This window comes from Poeciliopsis prolifica, unplaced genomic scaffold (genome assembly GCF_027474105.1).
Source record: "Poeciliopsis prolifica strain line A6 unplaced genomic scaffold, Auburn_PproV2 SCAFFOLD001, whole genome shotgun sequence".
Classification (NCBI taxonomy): domain Eukaryota; kingdom Metazoa; phylum Chordata; class Actinopteri; order Cyprinodontiformes; family Poeciliidae; genus Poeciliopsis; species Poeciliopsis prolifica.
Window position 1 is genome coordinate 4,394,080 of NW_026562376.1, and position 17,820 is coordinate 4,411,899.

Genomic DNA, 17,820 nt, shown 5'->3' on the forward strand with positions numbered 1-17,820 from the left:
TTTTATACAGTTTTCCTCCACGCCGTTGTTTTTATTTTTACCGTTTTTGAGGAATGGTGGTGAAACCTGAAACTGTTGCTGCGCAAGTTACTCCACAGGTTGTTGCTAGGCATCCAAGGAGTGAGTGAGTTTTGCTAGGTCACCAAAGAGGAAGTGAGTTAGTTGATATCACCAACCAGCCTACATCTCCCAGAATGCTGTCGGTTCTGGATCAGAGTTCAGTGATTATTGCATAGATTGAATATTCAATCTATAGAATTGGATATTTTTCATATTGTGATAGACATATTTATTATATGTCTATCACAATAATTATATGTCTATCACAATATATATTTTTACTGATTTACTGTCCAGCACTAAGTTTTAGCTAAAGAATTTAAACATTGAATAGTTTTTCTGGGATTGTGGGAAAGTTTAGTGGAGCAGCGTTTTCTTTTCCTCTGTAGAAAGGGAGAGTTGCAGGTTGGGTTGCGCGCGTGGGTGTGTGTGTGTGTGTGCGTGTGTGTGTCGGGCAGCGGCGGCTCAGTGGGCGGCAGGATGTCGGCTCCAGCTGACCAGCATCAGAACAGCAGCAGGAGAAGCAGAACCAGACGAAGGCGATCCGGAGCAGCGGCAGAACCCGAGCCGGACGGAGCCACTTCCACTGCAGCAGGTAAATCTGACCTGAGAACAGTTTCCCTCTGAGAATAGAGAAGATTCAGTTGCTTTTACTGCAAAAGACACGACATCAATTAATAAAAGACTGACTTTATGTTTTTAATTCCTACAATAACAAGACATAAAATACAGAGAAAGAGTTGAATAGTTGTGGTACATTTCTGGTGGGTTTGGTCCAGAATAAAAATTACACCACAAAGTGTTTGGAAAGAGTAACTGAAGAAAATGTTCTACTAGATCCACTGTGGATTTCCCTGCAGCTCTGAAAGAACTGTTTGTGATCTGGAACTTCTCATCGGTAATCTTTTGTCATTTTCAGTTAAATCTGCATTCAGTGAAGTTTTACAATAATGTCATTATTATTAAACATTTCAGATTCCCCAGTTATCATAAAAAAGTCAAAAATATTCAGAAATGTTTTAATAAGCTATAAATGTATCATAACTCCAATAACTGCTGTGCACAATATTAATTACTCTGGGTTCGTTGCTGTTATGAATGAAAAGTTTGCATGTAAGAAATTAATTTAATCTGTAGTAGATGATCCTGCATGACTTGGTTGATAGTGATAAGAATCAAAATATTTGATAAGAAAATAAGGATATATTTCTATATTCAACAGGAATGTGGCCCCACCTTAAGCACAGTAAAATCTTTATTTTCCTCCTTTTAAGCGTTTCTCCAAACATCTTCAAAGGTTTGTTTTTTCTAATTAGCGCTGTTGCAAAGCTGGACAAAATCAAAAATGTGATGTTTTAATACAGAAAAATGAAAACTTGTGAATCAAATCTCTGATTAAATGATAATTTCAACAATATTTCTCTTTTCCAAAGCAAATCCATCAGTCATCAGTAAACCTAATCAATTGTGTTGATCGGAGTTTTTTGGACATAAAACATGAGCTTTCCCGGTTCTGGTGTCAATGATGGCGGTGTTGTCTGCAGCTGATGTTGCCATGACAACGACCCGCTCTTCTTTGGTGTGGAACCAGCTGGTGCTGAAGGCTGAATGAACCGCAGCAGCAGTTTGGAGTCGGGACGCAAACAATCAACCAATTCACGATTAACTGTCGATTGCTGGTTTATTGATTTAAAATTAGTTCCAATATATTAACTTCCGTTCAGACCGCCTTTTAGAGTTGTAGTTTGTCATCCTTAAACGAAGACAGTTGATTCATACAGAAACAAAGATGGCGGCCAGAACAGGAAAAAGGAACGGCCCAAACTGAGTCCGGCGTTTGATGCAAAAAGCACTTTATGTGGTTCTGTTTAGAAATATAAACACTCGGCAAGCTGCTTAAGTGAACTTTGATCTTAATATCGCTTAATATCTGCAAACTCCCACAAAACACTTTGATCAGGAGTCATTCACACTTTTCTGACAAAAACAAATGACTGCAATTTTTCTGATGAGTGTCTAAATCACTTCACCAGCCCACAGTAACTCCTGACCTGGTGGATGATCATGACTGAGTGGTGCTGAAAACCGCCTGCATTATGTCATTGACTTTAGAGCAGAAAGCTTTTGTTTGAGGCGCAGCTTTCTAACCTACATGTATATATTTGATCCTACGCGGATTTCAGAAAATTATCTTGTAACTTTCAAAGCATCATTGGTGAGAAATAACCAGTCAGGAGTGCTGAGATAAACATTTGCTGTATGAGAGACGAAACAAAAACTTTAAACATATGCCAAATTTGAAACTGACAATATATTGTCAAAAACTGTCTGAAAGTAAAAATAATTAAAGGGGACCCATGATGCAAAATGAAATTAAATATCATTGTAACAAATTTAATAAGTTATTTTAGAATAATAATTGGGTCTCAACTGCTGCTAAAAGAAGCCCAAGCACTTAAAAAATACCCAGCTATTTTTTAGTATAATAAGTCACCCTATAAGCAGCTTTCCCACCAACAGATCCAGAAACATTCTAAGGTTTTCTTTTATTGTAGAGCTGACTTAGTTTGTTTCTGCACAGCTGCAGCCTCCCTTCAGACACACAGATCCACAGATCTCTGTTATCCAGAACAGAAACGTTCCTGTGTGATCTGGCCCTGAAACGCTGAGTGCAGAGCAAAGGCCCAGCGGCCAGCAGGAGAAAATGCTACTCTCTCAGGATGGCGGCTGTGTGCTTTGGACTGTATTCAGCTCTTTACTCAGTTCACATGAGAAGAATTTGTTCTTCAAGAAAACACATTCAGATCCAATCACATCCTTAATGTTCCCATGTTCCTTAAACTACTGAATTTCTGTTCATTTTGAAAGAAATCATTTTATAGCTGCTCTGTTCAAACACTGAAAGAAAAGCAAACAGAAGAAATCATGTTAAACAGAATCTGATATTTTTTATCTTCAGACTAAACAAACACCTTATATTCATTTTGGAATATTCAAATTCAAACTGTACTGCTGATAAATTATAATTGAGCCAGTTTCAGTTTTTTTTTTTTTTTTACCATTCTTACACAATAATTCATACGCAAGGCAACTTTGAATTATTGTATATGAATAAAAAAAATTCAACTTGACATCCTTCAGGATGTTTTATCTGTTTTGACAAAAAACATCAACACAGATTTAGATTAAAAAGCTTTAAAATTAAACAGTTTTTTTTAAAACCCAGTAGTGAGCCGCATGAGAGTGTATTTCATCAGCAAAGATGTTTAGTATTTTATACTTTATTTATGTAGCAATTAGTAATAAAATAAAAGTGTCCTGAGACTGGTGCCTTGAGGGACCCCACATTTGATTCCTTTTTGGTCATATTAGCAATTAGCAACTGGTCCCAGCCGGCCAAATAAAATCTCACGCACTTTTCCAGTCTGGATCAATTTAAAGTGGGTCACCAGTGAAGAATGAGATGAGCAGATAGTGATGCCTGATATGGTGGATAAACCTTTCTCTACACTGAAGGGTTTTAATCATGAGTGTGGATGAAGATTCCCGCTGGCTGGAGTGGGTAACCAAACAGTTTGAGACCATCGCTGGAGACGACAAAGAAATCGACATCGACGAGTTTAAAACTGCGCTCAAAGTCAAAGAGGTAAGAAACAACCAAAAGTTTGATAACAAAACTTGTTTTACCACAGGGCAAAAAGAGGCTGGTCTTTTACTACCAGATGTAATCAGGGTTTAGATTCACAAAAAAACTGAAAATACAACAATTATATCCAGTTTCTTTCTTTCCCTGTAAAAAATAATTGTAAAAGTTGCGTGGAATACACATCAAAGCGCAGATATTTCCGTTGACTGCAGGGAAACTCATGGCGCTGTTGAAGGTCCTTCATGTTCATGCTGCTTTATGATTGTTTCCAGGAAGCTTCGTGTTTTCACAGTTTGTTCTGATTAAACTTTACTTGTTTCCAGTCTTTCTTTGCCGAGCGTTTCTTTGCTCTGTTTGACTCGGATGGCAGCGGATCCATCAGTCTCGATGAGCTGCTCAAAGCTCTGAACCTCCTCATCCACGGCGACGAGACCGACAAGCTGCGCTTCCTGTTCCAGGTCTACGACGTCGACGGTGTGTTTGCACTATAACCGTAAACAGTGAAGGAAAGGCAGAGATGTACAACGGCGTATTAAGGCCTTTGTAGATATTCATAAAGGAGGTGTACATTTTGGACAGGGTAAATCCCAGCAGATTTAGAAATGGATAATAATGTGGAGATACCGATGAACATATAATAAATATCTACAATGGCAAGAATTTGGATGGAAAAGTATTGTAAGATTCTTTATCACACCTGCACAGAAATGCCACTATGATGGAAATCCTCCTGCATGTTGGAGAAAATGTAGAAATCAAAATGCAACCCATTATCACGTCTTCTGGGACTGCCCAATTATAAAAGATTACTGGAAAGAGACAATAATCAATAAAAATAAAATTAAAAAAAGAAGAAAAAAGGAAAAACCACCATAGTACATAATAAGCCATGTAGTGCGAAGTAAGCGGAAATAAAATAATATTAGCAACAATGGTTCCCATATGTAGTTTTTTTAGGAAACAAAACACATTTTCTGCGTACTTAGTGGTAATTTCATTCATCCACAAAGACCTTCGCCTTATAACAAAAGATGAAAGAAAGAAAAAGAAGAAAAAAGGAAAAACCACCATAGTACATAATAACCCAGGGAGTGGCAAATAAGCATAAATAAAATGATATTAACAACAAGGGTTGCCATATGTAGTTTTTTAGGTTAGAAAACTAATTTTCTGTGTCCTTGGTGGTCATTCCTGCAGCCTTAAAAACGGTTTCTGTTTTCCTTGCACCAAGATCTTGTAATAAAACTTCAGGTGGGCAACTTTTTTCTTTTGGAAGTTTGACAGATCGTTCACTGGGACTGCGCTCTCTTCCTGGATACTGTCTCCAATTGTCGTCTTCTTTAAAACCAAACATAGGTCTTCAGAATCGACCATCTCTGTTTAAAAGCAAACTTCTCCAGCCGGGGAAGGATCGAAAGGAAGAGAATCCAACTCGTCGTTACCAGGGTCTTTCCCAGCCGGGGAGGTTTGCTTCTTAATTGGAGACAGATTGAAAAGAAAAGAATCAAACTCATCGTAACCTGAGAAGCAAACTTCCCCAGCCAGGGAGGTTTGCTTCTCAGTCAGGGAAAGATCGACAGGAAAAGAATCAAACTTGTTACCAGTGAAGCAAACCTCCCTGGCTGGGGGACAGATTGAAAGGAAAAGAATCAAACCCATCGTAACCCGAGAAGCAAACTATCCCAGCTGGAAAGAAAATTGTCAAAAAGATCGTACCCAGAAGAAGTGCTCTTGTCTGTCATGTCTTGATCCTGAGAGCTACCTCTTTCGTCTTCTCTGCCAGGAAATAACTTATCACATATTTTCCTCATTCCAGTTGTAACTAAATAGCCAACACCAAAACCGAGGGGAAATCACATGCCGACTAACATTTCTGCCATACTGACAATCCTTGCGATAAAACAATGCTGAGGTTTGAAGAGCTAGCTAGTGTTTTGAAAGAGCTAGCTAGTGTCAAGCATTCATAAACTCAGGAGTTCTTTGATGTAAAACCACATTTTTTTCTAGAAAATTTCTAAGATTAATCTCAAATTTTAAATGTTTTTCTTTTTTTCTAGAATGATTTTGAGGTTAATCTCAATTTCTGAGTTTTTTTTTTAATTCATAAATTGTCAACTTTCAGAAGCCAGAAACTCAGACCTGATTTATGTTTGCAATTCTTCTACTTTTCAGGCTCAGAAAAGCCCGTATTTTTCAAGACAATTTCTAAGATAAATCTCAAAATGTAATAGTTTTTCTTGCAAAGTTTTGACTTTCAAGCTTATAAATGTTCTTATTTTTTCTAGAAAATGTGAGTTCAATCTCAAAAATTTCGATTGTTTTCTTGCAAATGGTTAACTTTTGGAGTTCATAAAATTCCTTGTTTTTTCTAGAATATTTCTGAGTTTCTTGGCAGAAATGTAAAATGTTGTATCCTTTTTGTGCTAACAGGCAGCGGTTCCATCGACCCAGACGAGCTGAGAACGGTTCTGAAGTCGTGTCTACAGGAGAGCGCCATCTCTCTGCCAGAAGAGAAACTGGACGACCTGACACTGGTTCTGTTCGAGTCTGCAGACAAAGACAACAGCGGCTCCATAACCTTCGAAGAACTGAAAGCTGAGCTGGAAAACTTTCCGGAGGTGATGGAGAATCTGACCATCAGGTGAGCGCGTTGTTTTCCGCTCTGTGATGTCATAAAGATGGGTGTTAACAGCTGTCGTCCACAGCGCCGCTAACTGGCTGAAACCGCCTGATCAGGAGCAGAAGAAGCCTCAGACGCCCCGGTACCTGACCCGGGCCTACTGGCAGAACAATAGCCGGAAGCTCCTGTTCCTGTGTGGCTACGTTCTGCTCAACCTCATGCTGTTCATCGCCGCCATGTTGTACCACCGCAAAGGCGGCGGCTGGTTCATGCTGGCCAAGGGCTGCGGCCAGTGCCTGAACTTCAACTGCACCTTCGTCATGGTATGGCGGAAATATCGTCACCAGTTAGCGCCGTTTCTACTTAAATACAACAAATACAAACATTATTTCTGCTAAGGCTGGTAGGTTAGGTCAACATCTGAAATTATTGTTTCAGACTGCATAAAATGGAAGAGCATTAGAGCCACTGAAAAAATAAATTACATTTTGATTGTAAGTCTGAATTTTGACCTTTATAGTGAAATTCTTCAGAATTCTGACTCTTAGTTTTATAAATTCGAATATTTCCTCAGAATTATTTTTTCCTGAGTTCTGACATTTCTTATCAGAATTCTGACTTTTTACATCAGAACTCTGTTTTTTTGTTTTGCTTTTTCAAAATTCTGGTATGTTACCTCAGAATTCTAACTATTCCCCTGAGACTTTTGACAGTTTTTTTTCTCAAAATTCAGAATTTTTTCTTAGAATTAAGATTTTGTTTCTACAAATTCTGACTTTTCCTTTCATAATTATGACTTTTAATCCCAGAATTATGAAGTTAGACCCCAAATTCCTATTCTGTGTCCATATATATCAAAATCCCCGCCCCCCCAAAAAACCATACATTCTTATGTGTATGTCAGATATGTTGCTTGTATATGAAAAATAATTACATAATCTTTTCTTCCGTGTTACAGGATTTGTAAACCTTCACGTTATCCACACTGAAAACCCATTTCAGATTTAATTAGTATATTTTATGACTAGATTTGTTTGATGGTGCAAAAACCGTTTTTATTCAGAGAAAAGTCGGGATTATGTGATTAAAGTCATATTTTTTTCAGTGGCCTTAATCGCTTTTCTTAAAAAAAGATTTGTTTTTCTTCACCTGATCATCGGGGGTCTGGAACCTGCAGCTTCAGACCCTCCAGTGGCTCTTTGGACATTCCACAATGGCTCCTAATAACATGGCTGAAATACTGAAGAACTTACTCATGTTTTTTTACTACCAAAAAGTACACTTTAGGAGTATCTAATAGAACAGTTGCATTGAATTTCCACAAAACACACATCCAGTAGGTCTGTCTAGGTTTAGTGAGCCTCCACGTCATCTGAATCAGTTGTCCCATCTCGTGTTTGCGTGTGTTCAGGTGTTGATGCTGCGACGCTGTCTTACGTGGCTCCGGGCCACCTGGGTGGTCAGAGTCCTTCCTCTGGACCAGAACATCCTGCTGCATCAGATCGTCGGCTACGCCATCCTCTTCTTCACACTCGTGCACACAGCGGCACACATCATCAACTTTGGTACTCAGCATAAACACGACCTGATAATCAGTAACGAGTTTTTTCAGGGTGTCCTCACATCCTTGTAAAAAGTCTAAAATGTATTTATTCTAAATAAATGATTTAAGTTGATTTTTTTAAAAGTAAGTTGTCTTTTAATATGTTAATCACGGATCTTAAATTTTGTCCTGACATGACAATTTAATCCTGTATTTTGTGTGTATTTTTTCTGTCCGGTAGGACGAAATATTTGGGCCAAATTAAGGAAATAAAAATAACAAAATTACAAGAAAAAAGTGATAAGACAACAAAGTCAAAATAATACAAGAATAAAGCAGTAATAATAGGAGTAGTAAAAACACCAGAATAAAGTCATAGCTGGAAATTTTCAATCAACCTTGTTTCAATTTGAAAATAAGATTGTAGTATTACGAGAATAAAGTCGTAATTTTGCGACGTTATTCTTCTAATAGAACTTTATTCACATAATATTGACATTATTTTCTTACTTTATTCTCATTATTTTAAAGTTTGAGAGGCATTCAGACATATTTATTGCGTTTTTATGTGGCTGTGAATCATGTTGAGTTCAGGCGACCGTTAACTGACTGCTAGCATACACTTGCTAACTAGCTCGATGGCTAGCTTGTTAGCTCATTTCCGTTTATCTCGGGAAAGTTCGAATTTATCGGCAGTTTGCTGGACAACGTTCGTTCATTTCAATTGATAGATCTCAAATTCTACTCATAATTGTCTTTAAACGTTTTAAAATGTTACATTTGAGTTTGTGAACCCTGCAGAAACCCTGTTTTTACAAAAAGCTAATTACACTTTGACGCCTTGTATCTCAGCCCGGAAGTCGCAGAGCGGGGAGTTCAGCCTGTGGGAGTACCTGCTGACCACCAGGCCGGGGATCGGCTGGGTGAAGGGGACCTCGTCGCTGACCGGGGTCATCCTGCAGCTGCTTATCTGCCTCATGGTTTTCTGCTCCAGCACCTTCGTCCGTCGCAGCGGACACTTCGAGGTCTGAGTCTGTAGAAACTTACCCTGACCTTTGAACTCCTATTTTACTCGATTAAAATTTCGCTTCACGGACAGCTCGGGCTTTCTTCCGTTTACAAGGATTCCCTCCAGTACAATTTTTTTTTCGAGCCAATCAGCGAATGGAAGAAGAAAATTGTGACTCATTATGACTTGATTTTCTTTGTCTGTCTGTAGTTTTTGCAAGTTTTAGCTGTTCACTTTGTGATTGTCATACTTCCAAATATTGAATTAACATTAACAGCCATCATGGAGGATGGTTGCTTGCATATGCAATATGCAATTTCTGGTAAGCTTCATGGCATCCAAATGGCCCTTTACACTCATCATAGTCAAAAATTATCTATTGGGTAATAAGGATGGGCGATGAGGACTTAAAGTTTTATCAGGATACTTTGTAGAAATATAAGGGCGCACTGATTTCAGTTTTCTGGCCGATGATCAATTACGATCTTTAAAAAGCCTCACCTGCCAATTCTGATTTTGGCCAATACCAATTTTTTTGTTTCAAATGTTAAATATAGAAAAAACAATTGCTGAGTTGGTAACAGCCCACTGTTACCAACTCAGCAAACTATTGTTAACTACAAACATGACCTGGTGGGCTGGTCCTAACAGGAGAGCAGAAGAGGACAGAGATTGATTTTTAGACCTTTGCCAAATGAGATAAGATTGGGAGATAAGATCAGTTTCACATTTCAGAATTGGCCGAGCATCAATCTCCCAAAATAAAGGAAATCAGCAAAGACAAATTGGTGCACCCCTATTATAAACAATAAAATATAAAATATCCTCATTAATTCATTCATCTGAACCCTAGTCATACAGATTAATGTGATTTGTATCACTGAACTGCACACAATGACTGCATTGAATCATATTTTGATTCAACGTTTTTGAACAAACAATGGAAAAAATAGGAAAAATTTAAACACAGAGAACACGGACATTTTGGAGATTTAACTGGGATTTACTGTGAAAAACCTGTTGTGTTTCTTCCAGGTGTTCTATTGGACTCACCTGTCTTACATCTGGGTTTGGATCCTCCTCATTATTCATTGTGCAAACTTCTGGAAGTGGTTTGTGGTTCCAGGCTTCGTCTTCTTGCTGGAGAAGATCGTGGGAATCGCCGTGTCTCGTATCGGAGGCCTTTACATCGTAGAAGTCAACCTGCTGCCATCCAAGGTGCACAAAACAAACGTCCACTCCAGTAGTGTCCTGAAGTGATTGCAGGCAACAGAAATAAGATTTTCTATTTTAAAATCATGAAATTTGTGATTTTTTTTTTTAGAATCTGCCCATGCAATATTGAAGATTTTCCTCTTATTTACATTTTTCCCCATTCCTTTTTCCTGATTTTCCTTTTCTATTCTTTTTTTAGCCATTTTTCTTTCATTGGGGGATAATGAAAGAAACTTTTCCCCCTTTTCCTTTATTTTCTTTTTTTTTCATTTTTATCTTTATTCTTTCTGTTTTTTTAAAGGCACAAGTTGATTTGACACATTCTGATATGTTTGGTTAATTTTAAATACATAGCAAATGTTAACCACATAAATCATTTTTACTTAACAATATAATATATTTTGCATATTTTTATGTAGCAGAGATCAGACTGATAATGTTTGAACCAATCTCTTCTTGCATTTTTCTGTATCAAATCTGCTCTCTGTTCCTGAATTAACCAGGTGACTCACCTGGTGATCAGGCGACCCCAGTTCTTCCAGTTTAAACCTGGAGATTACATCTACATCAACATCCCAGTGATTGCCAAGTACGAGTGGCACCCGTTCACCATTAGCAGCGCCCCCGAGCAGCCAGGTGTGAACAGACATTCACCTCCTTTCTCATTAAAATACACCTGAATCCTTTCAGGAAGTCAAAACTTTTCTAAAGTTTAAATTCTCAGCTGGTCACATTCAGTTTTGAAATTTGTTTGGATTTTGTCACCAATAAAAGTACCACTTTGTGACTCAGAAAGCATAATAACATGACTTGTCTGTTCATGACCTCTGACCTGCAGACACTATGTGGTTACATGTGCGCTCCATGGGCCAGTGGACCAACCGGCTGTACGAATACTTCAGACAGCCAGAGAGCCAGGCGGTTTGTCCCAAGCGGCTGGCCACCAGTCTGCGGAAGCGGCGCCAGGAGAAGAGACAGCAGGTAGGAACGTCTGGACGCTCTGCAACTGGTTCCAGTTGTACCCAGAACTGGAAAATTCCAACTTCCCAGCTGGGAAAAAATTTGGAAAAATGACACAAGTGTACATCTTTGAAAAACAGAACCAACGAGAATGGAGTAAGTGGTTTCTGGATGATAAGTCAACAACAAAACATCTGCCTTTTCCAGCAGCCATTGTACGGCACATACACCAGCAAACCCAGCTGACCAAAGGAGCTGGAGCTCACTGGGTTGCTAGGTGACGGGTGGAACTCTGCTGGGTTTGCTGGGTAACGAACAAGGCCTGCTGATTTATGACGTTACATTATGGAGGTCTTTAAAACAAGTAAACAACAGCAAGATGATTTTTTAATTGCTGTGGTGTTTTTAGAAGCAATTGAGACCAAATTGTTGTTATTCTACAATAACTCCTTAATTAAACAAGTTATAACAATATTTACTGTCCCTTTGGGATAATAAAGTATTTTTGAATTTTGTTTGAATTAAATTGGACAATAACTGAAACACAGTATTTATCACTGACATCTGTGCTCCTCAGAAGGACCAGATGTTCCTCTCCTCAGAGTCACAGAAATCTGTGGCTTCGAACCAGGTTGACACCATTGAGCTGACGATGTTCCGGCAGAACGGGTCGCAGTCCGGATCGGCTTCAGACCCAGAGATTCTGGTGGAGTTACCTCTGGAGGAGCCTGAGCTGACAGAAAGAGGAGAGGTCACACCGCTCAGAGAGGTCAGAGCTGCTGACTGGCTGGCTAGATAACAGTACCGGTTCTGAGACAGATCCGAAGGAGAGGAGACGTTATGCTAGAGGGGCGTGCCTCTAACACCCAAAATTACACTGAAACACTGCAGGTTTTTAAAACGGTTCCTCGTTTAAAAGCATCCCTCTGTCAGAAAATCAGCTGAGTGCAGCATCGCTGTTCAGAGAAGATCTGAACTATCGGTTTTCAATCAGACTATCGGATGAAATCTGATAAAATCTGATTTCATCTGAAGTTTAAATGTAAACAAGTGAAAAAATATATTTGGTTTATTTGTATCAACTGACATCCATCCATCATCATCTTACAAACATGTTTTTATTACAGCCTAATAATCTGTAGGGAATCAGTACAGTGTATTGTAAATGTAAACTGTAAAATCCTCTCTGTTTAAAGATATTTTAACTCTCAGGTCTGATCCTCTGCTTCTTGTTTTACCTGCAGGTTTCTGCCAAGGCTGGTGAGAATCACCGATTCTGCAACATAAAGGTACCAGTCTGATACCTGATAAATATCTGCACTGTTTATGTCGATTCAAAGTGTGAAGATGGTTGTGAACCGACAGAAAATATTCCTCCCTATCTCTGTTTTATGATGTTTCTGTTTGGAGTTTAGATGGCTTACATCATTATGCCGAACTGTTGCATAACAATCCGTTATTTCATTTTATTTCAGCCAGAGACTTTTAGATTTTATATGATGGAACAACACAAACGGCTGAATAACTGTGCAGTGATAAGATACGGTGATGTTGCAATATCACAAAAAGTGTATTTGTCAGGACTGATGATTCTGAGGAGAGATGCGGCTATACGATATTCATATCTGTATCGATCTTAATATTGAGAAAAATTCTAGATCGAGTATCAGTGACGATGTTCCTGATCTATAAGGGCAGATCTATTCAGTCTAATTCTATGCTTTGTGTTCTGAGTGGCGCCTTGCTTTATTTATTTATTTGACTTTACATTTAAAATTCCTTATTATACTTTCTGAACCATTTGAAGGAAGATTTGTTGCAGTTTAATTTTACATGTTTTACAGAAGTAAATAATATTGTTTTTGTCAGTTTTAGTTGCTTAAAGAAAATAAGCATTTCAAGTCAACTCAGTGATGTATCGGCGATACCAAACCTCAGCTATCGGTATCAGATGTGAAGAAAGTGTATTGGTGCATCCTGAGTTCTGAGTGTGTTTGTTCTATGCGTCAGTGTTACGTAGATGGACCGTACGGGACTCCGACCCGGCAGATCTTCGCCTCGGAACACGCTGTGCTAATCGGAGCAGGAATAGGAATCACGCCTTTTGCCTCCATCCTGCAAAGCATCATGTACCGGTGAGAAAACCCTCCAATGCTCAGTCCATCCCCAGTCCTCTGGTCCATTAATCCAGGTTTAGAGTGGAGTAATCACATTTCCTCTCTGCAGGGCTTCCTGTCTGCTCTGATTTTAATGAGAGCCACCTGTCTATAACCTGGTTGTTGTTCTACCTCAGGTACCGCATGAGGAAGCACACCTATCCCAACTGTAGCTCCTCAGGGTGTGAAAACGTTAAAGACAGCGACATGAGGCTGCGTAAGGTGAGAACACGTCGTCCTTCAGTCTGTCCTGAGACATTAACACGTCCGATCTGACGTGTTTCCATCTGTTTCCACTCTGCAGGTCGACTTCATCTGGATCAATAGAGACCAGAAGTCCTTCGAATGGTTTGTTAGTTTGCTGACTAAGCTGGAGATGGAGCAGGCGGATGGGGAGCCGGAAGGTGAGAGTAAATACCTGCAGCTGGTCACAAAAAGATGAGCTGATTGAGAACTACACTGCAAGGATGAGGAAAGAATGGATACAGATGTTATCATGTTATGAAAACAACTAGAACACTTACAATTAATTGTTGATTAAAGATATAATAAATTAAAATTAGTTTCAATCCATTGATGTCTTTTAGTCTTGCAGTTTGGACGCCATCCAGCAGAGGGCGTCAATGGTCATCCTTATTCTCAGCCTAGGAACAAAGATGGCGGCCATACCAGAATGTGAAAAAGAAATTGTCCAAATAGAGTCCAATTTGGGATGAAAATGCACTTTATGTTATCCTGTTCAGAAATATAAACATTCAAGAAGTTCCTTGAATGTTTATTTTGGCTGAATGAGTGCTATTTGTCACCTTAATAGCGCTCATTCAGCCGACGGGTTTCAACTTCTCAACCAAAAACTACTGACATGTTCCAAAGATTAGAATATGATGATAGAAAAGCAAAGTAGATGTTGGAGAAAAAAAATTAACATGATGGAAAAAACACAATGGCAATAATCCAGGATTTAGCATTCCTTCAAGGCCAACCACAGTTCTGTATGAATATTTCTGTTCATTGGGGAATTAAGTGTTTCATATATTTTATTCTTTTCATTTTTATTTTTCTATTCAGTAATATAACAAGTTCCTGTTTTGCAGTTACATCACAGCAGCAGCTCAGCTTTCATTGACTCATAAATGTCCATGTTGTTGCATCGTTTTGTCATCTCCTCAAAAAGGTTGAAGTCGAGTTTATTAACACAGCTGCTGTTTGCCAGGTCAGTTCCTGGAAATGCACATGTACATGACCTCAGCGCTCAGCAAGAACGACATGAAGGCCATCGGCCTGCAGATGGCGCTCGACCTTCTAGCCAAGAAAGAGGAGAAAGACTCAATCACAGGTCTGAGGACCAGAACTCAGCCAGGCCGACCCGAATGGGAGAAGGTGAGAATCCATCAGAGGATGATGATGATTCACTTATTAAACAAACTATTAGTTCATGTCTGACATTTGTTCATTTATCTCAAAGGTGTGGTGCTGAAAAAGATTGAAAACTTAACTTTTAAAATGCTTAAAAAGTTCTTGAATTTTGCTGAGGGGAAAGTGAACGAACCATCTGTCTGGTCTTCAGTTGTTTGTTTTTCCATCTGTCAGGTTTTCCAGAAACTGTCAGAGGAAAACAAAGGAAAAGTTCACGTGTTTTACTGCGGCGCTCCGGCTTTGGCTAAAGTCATCAAAGCTCAGTGTGAACACTTCGGCTTCAACTTCTACAAGGAAAACTTCTGAGGATGTCTTTGTTCGTTTGATTTTATATTTCTATTAGCATAAAACCTGACAGAACACCAGCTAAAGGAAGCAAACTGCAGTCCCACTAAAGATTTAAGACTTTTTTACTTAGAGTTAAGTTTTAGGGATTAAGTTATAATGCTTAAAGTCTGCTCTGTAAATGGAATATGCCTAAATATAAATTATGGTTGTTGGAATTAAAAGTGATGTTTTTTTTTATTTAAAAAAATAAAAACCATAATCCATAAATCTCAGTTATTCATTTTTTACAGATAGTCTTTATTAAATTAAATAAATGGATAAATTACACACATTGATTCAGTCTACTTTAAGCATTTCTTTTCCTGGTATAATGCCTTGCCTCTCATTCCTCGCAAACCTGTCATCATTCCTGTAAGCTACGGCTCTCTTCCACACTTTTTCCTTCCACTCAACTTTCTACCGCTATGTTACAGCACAGTAAAAAAACAACTTCTTGAGCAATGATCTGTGGTGACTTGTGAAAGTCCATAGCATAATTTTGTAATCCACAAATAGTTTGAGTTTATTTCTGATTAATTTTATCACTAAAATGAAGGAACTTTTAACGCTAATCTAATTATTGGAATTAACCTGGTTCTACCCGTATGTCTGTTAGTTAAGATAATTTTTTTTTTGCTAATCTTTTTTTTTTTGTGACTTATTTTTAGATTACATCAGTCGATGATGTGTAAACCGTTTGACTCTGATTTTATGCAGTCCATTTAAGGAGCGCCAGTCGACTAAAGAGCAGTTTCTCTGATTAACAAAACAGCCTAATTTTCTGGTAGCTTTATTGTTTGAGAATTCGTGCCGACGGCATACACCAAGGTCAACGCTAATATTTCAGATTTGGGCCTTACGTTGGTGATTTATATTAAAAATATCATCCTTACATTAGTAGAGTTCGATTACTCGGCGATCTGGGTGCCAACCTGCGGAGTTAGCCTGGTTAGCCGTTAGCTGGATGCGCAGCAGCAGAGTGCCGTCTGGCAGCTATCAAACCATCGGACCAATGTCTAATAAATTAACCTGGATTTGTTTTACCTCGTTGGAGACGAACGTTGGCCGCTAATCTTCACGGAGCCTGCCCAGCCGTGTGACCCGAACACGCGGATGTTTCTGTCTGACGGTTTATTGTTCAGCGGCTAACCGAAGCTAGCCTGTTAGCAGCTAACCCATTAGCAGCTGATGTGAAGGTAGGCCGAGCTCCGATGATTTGGCTTTAAATGCGATTTTTCTTTCATTCTGTGATTTAAATCCTGGGTTTATACTTTAATCTTTTACTATAGATTTTTATAATCAATATTTAGAAACACTGGATATATTTAAACATCAATTAATGTAGGTTTTAACTACATCTAAAGGTTAGCTGGACATATTGAGCTAACATCACCAGATTAACGATTACTGGTTTGTTAGTGTCTCTTAGATTAGTTAGTGGCTTTGTTGTAAATAAACTATGCTTGAGTGACTCGGTACATTAAACTCCAGCTGATGTTGACATTTATAAAGTTTTTAGGTATTAGAGAGTCGAAGTTAAACACAAACAGTATGCAAAATGGATTTATTCAAACCTTATTTCTCGGTATCACACAAGAATATTCAAACAAAAGACCAGCAGCAGTAAATAATATACAAATTCAACATTTTTGCGTAAAACTATAACTCTAAACAATAAAAAATATGTCTTTAAATACTGTGAAATGAGATAATTTCACATAAAGGAGAGTTTTTCTTCAGGTCAACATCCCAGCTTGCAGAAACTGTTCCTGAATCAGATTCTTGGAATCTGGAACCTCCTGTTACTTCTGCCTCATGGCAGGAGTAGGAAATGATCTTCTGCTCCAACATAGCTCTCTTCAGAAATCCTGGATGGCTTCAGATCTCTTCTGGCATCATGCTGAGCTCATCAAATCATTGTAGCTGCCCCACCATGATGCAGAAGTTCCTGGAGCCCTGATGAATCTGTGATCAGAATCAGGATCCTTTGTTTCCAGATAAGAAGTAGGACATATAATTTAAAAAAATAAGACATAAATTAAGTGAAGAGGGCAACACATCCATCTCAGGTAAATCAAAGTCTGTCACCATAAGTAATACATCAATAAATTGCATAATAAATAAAAATAGGTATGATACAGTATTTTCCATTTGCGTGTATATTTTGTAGTTTGCCTAATGGTTAATGTAATGCTGGCCTTTAATATTGAAAAGCCACCATTTTGAAAAATCCAGCAAACTTTTGACCCGCAGTACAATATGGTTAGTTTGACTCTTAATTTTGTTACAAAAGTTCTGACTGGAAGTTTTGCTTGTGTTTTCCGGTCTGAGCTTAATGATTCCTATGTTGTTTTGTTTAGACGTCATAATCTATTTTGCTTATTGTTTCAGTGGTTTGGTTGATTTATTTTGCATATTTAAAATGTGTTCCTGTTCCAGTGATTGTGTTCCTTTTATTAATACTGATATGTCGCTCATTTTTACTGGAAACTGTTTTCTTTCCAGTTAACCAGGAATTTTTGCTGTTTATCTCTGATTGACTGTAATAGTTTGAAGCCTAGATTGAAATCAGATCTTTGTTATAAAATGGCCGCTGTTTGGTCTGATTGGTTCACTTTGATTTATGAAGTAAGACCGGTCATAAGAATATGGTAGTTGTTGGGAAATGTAAAGTGTTGGCTCATTAGCTATTTTTTAAATAATCATAAAGCTCCATGTCCGAGTTATTACTGCATTTTCTCAGCTATAATGGGAGTTCGGGTTGATTATAATTTCTTGTGACTATTGTCCTCCTGATCAGATTTACTTTCTTTGTTACCGGAAGATGCTGGGAATGTTGTTTGCTGATTTCAGTTTTCATGGCTCACT

General features: G+C 38.4%; 2 protein-coding genes across 3 annotated transcripts in view; both read left to right on the plus strand.

Annotated features, from left to right (window-relative positions):
* Positions 1-495: 495 nt before the first annotated feature.
* Positions 496-15,121, plus strand: nox5 (NADPH oxidase, EF-hand calcium binding domain 5). Its single transcript, XM_055042148.1, has 17 exons — positions 496-655; positions 3,577-3,706; positions 4,030-4,180; positions 6,137-6,347; positions 6,412-6,649; positions 7,738-7,891; positions 8,722-8,894; positions 9,914-10,096; positions 10,597-10,729; positions 10,932-11,074; positions 11,631-11,822; positions 12,298-12,342; positions 13,064-13,188; positions 13,347-13,431; positions 13,514-13,613; positions 14,423-14,589; positions 14,800-15,121. Exons 2-17 carry the CDS (start codon positions 3,587-3,589, stop codon positions 14,929-14,931), a joined length of 2,352 nt encoding a protein of 783 aa, XP_054898123.1. The 5' UTR covers positions 496-655; positions 3,577-3,586; the 3' UTR covers positions 14,932-15,121.
* A 576-nt stretch (positions 15,122-15,697) lies between these two features.
* The window catches only part of ambra1b (autophagy/beclin-1 regulator 1b), a 28,460-nt gene continuing 26,337 nt past the window's right edge, over positions 15,698-17,820 (plus strand). For both annotated transcript variants that reach the window (XM_055032635.1, XM_055032645.1), the window contains exon 1: positions 15,698-16,148. The gene's annotated coding sequence lies outside the window, so the exon portion shown is untranslated. The remainder of the gene's footprint in view (positions 16,149-17,820) is intronic.

Excerpts from the sequence above, each read along its gene's own strand:
- nox5 (XM_055042148.1), top strand. The coding sequence starts at position 3,587 with ATGAGTGTGGATGAAGATTCCCGCTGGCTGGAGTGGGTAACCAAACAG. Across the intron at positions 3,707-4,029 it reads CTGCGCTCAAAGTCAAAGAG|TCTTTCTTTGCCGAGCGTTT; the intron begins GTAAGAAACAAC and ends ACTTGTTTCCAG. Across the intron at positions 13,614-14,422 it reads GGCGGATGGGGAGCCGGAAG|GTCAGTTCCTGGAAATGCAC; the intron begins GTGAGAGTAAAT and ends GCTGTTTGCCAG.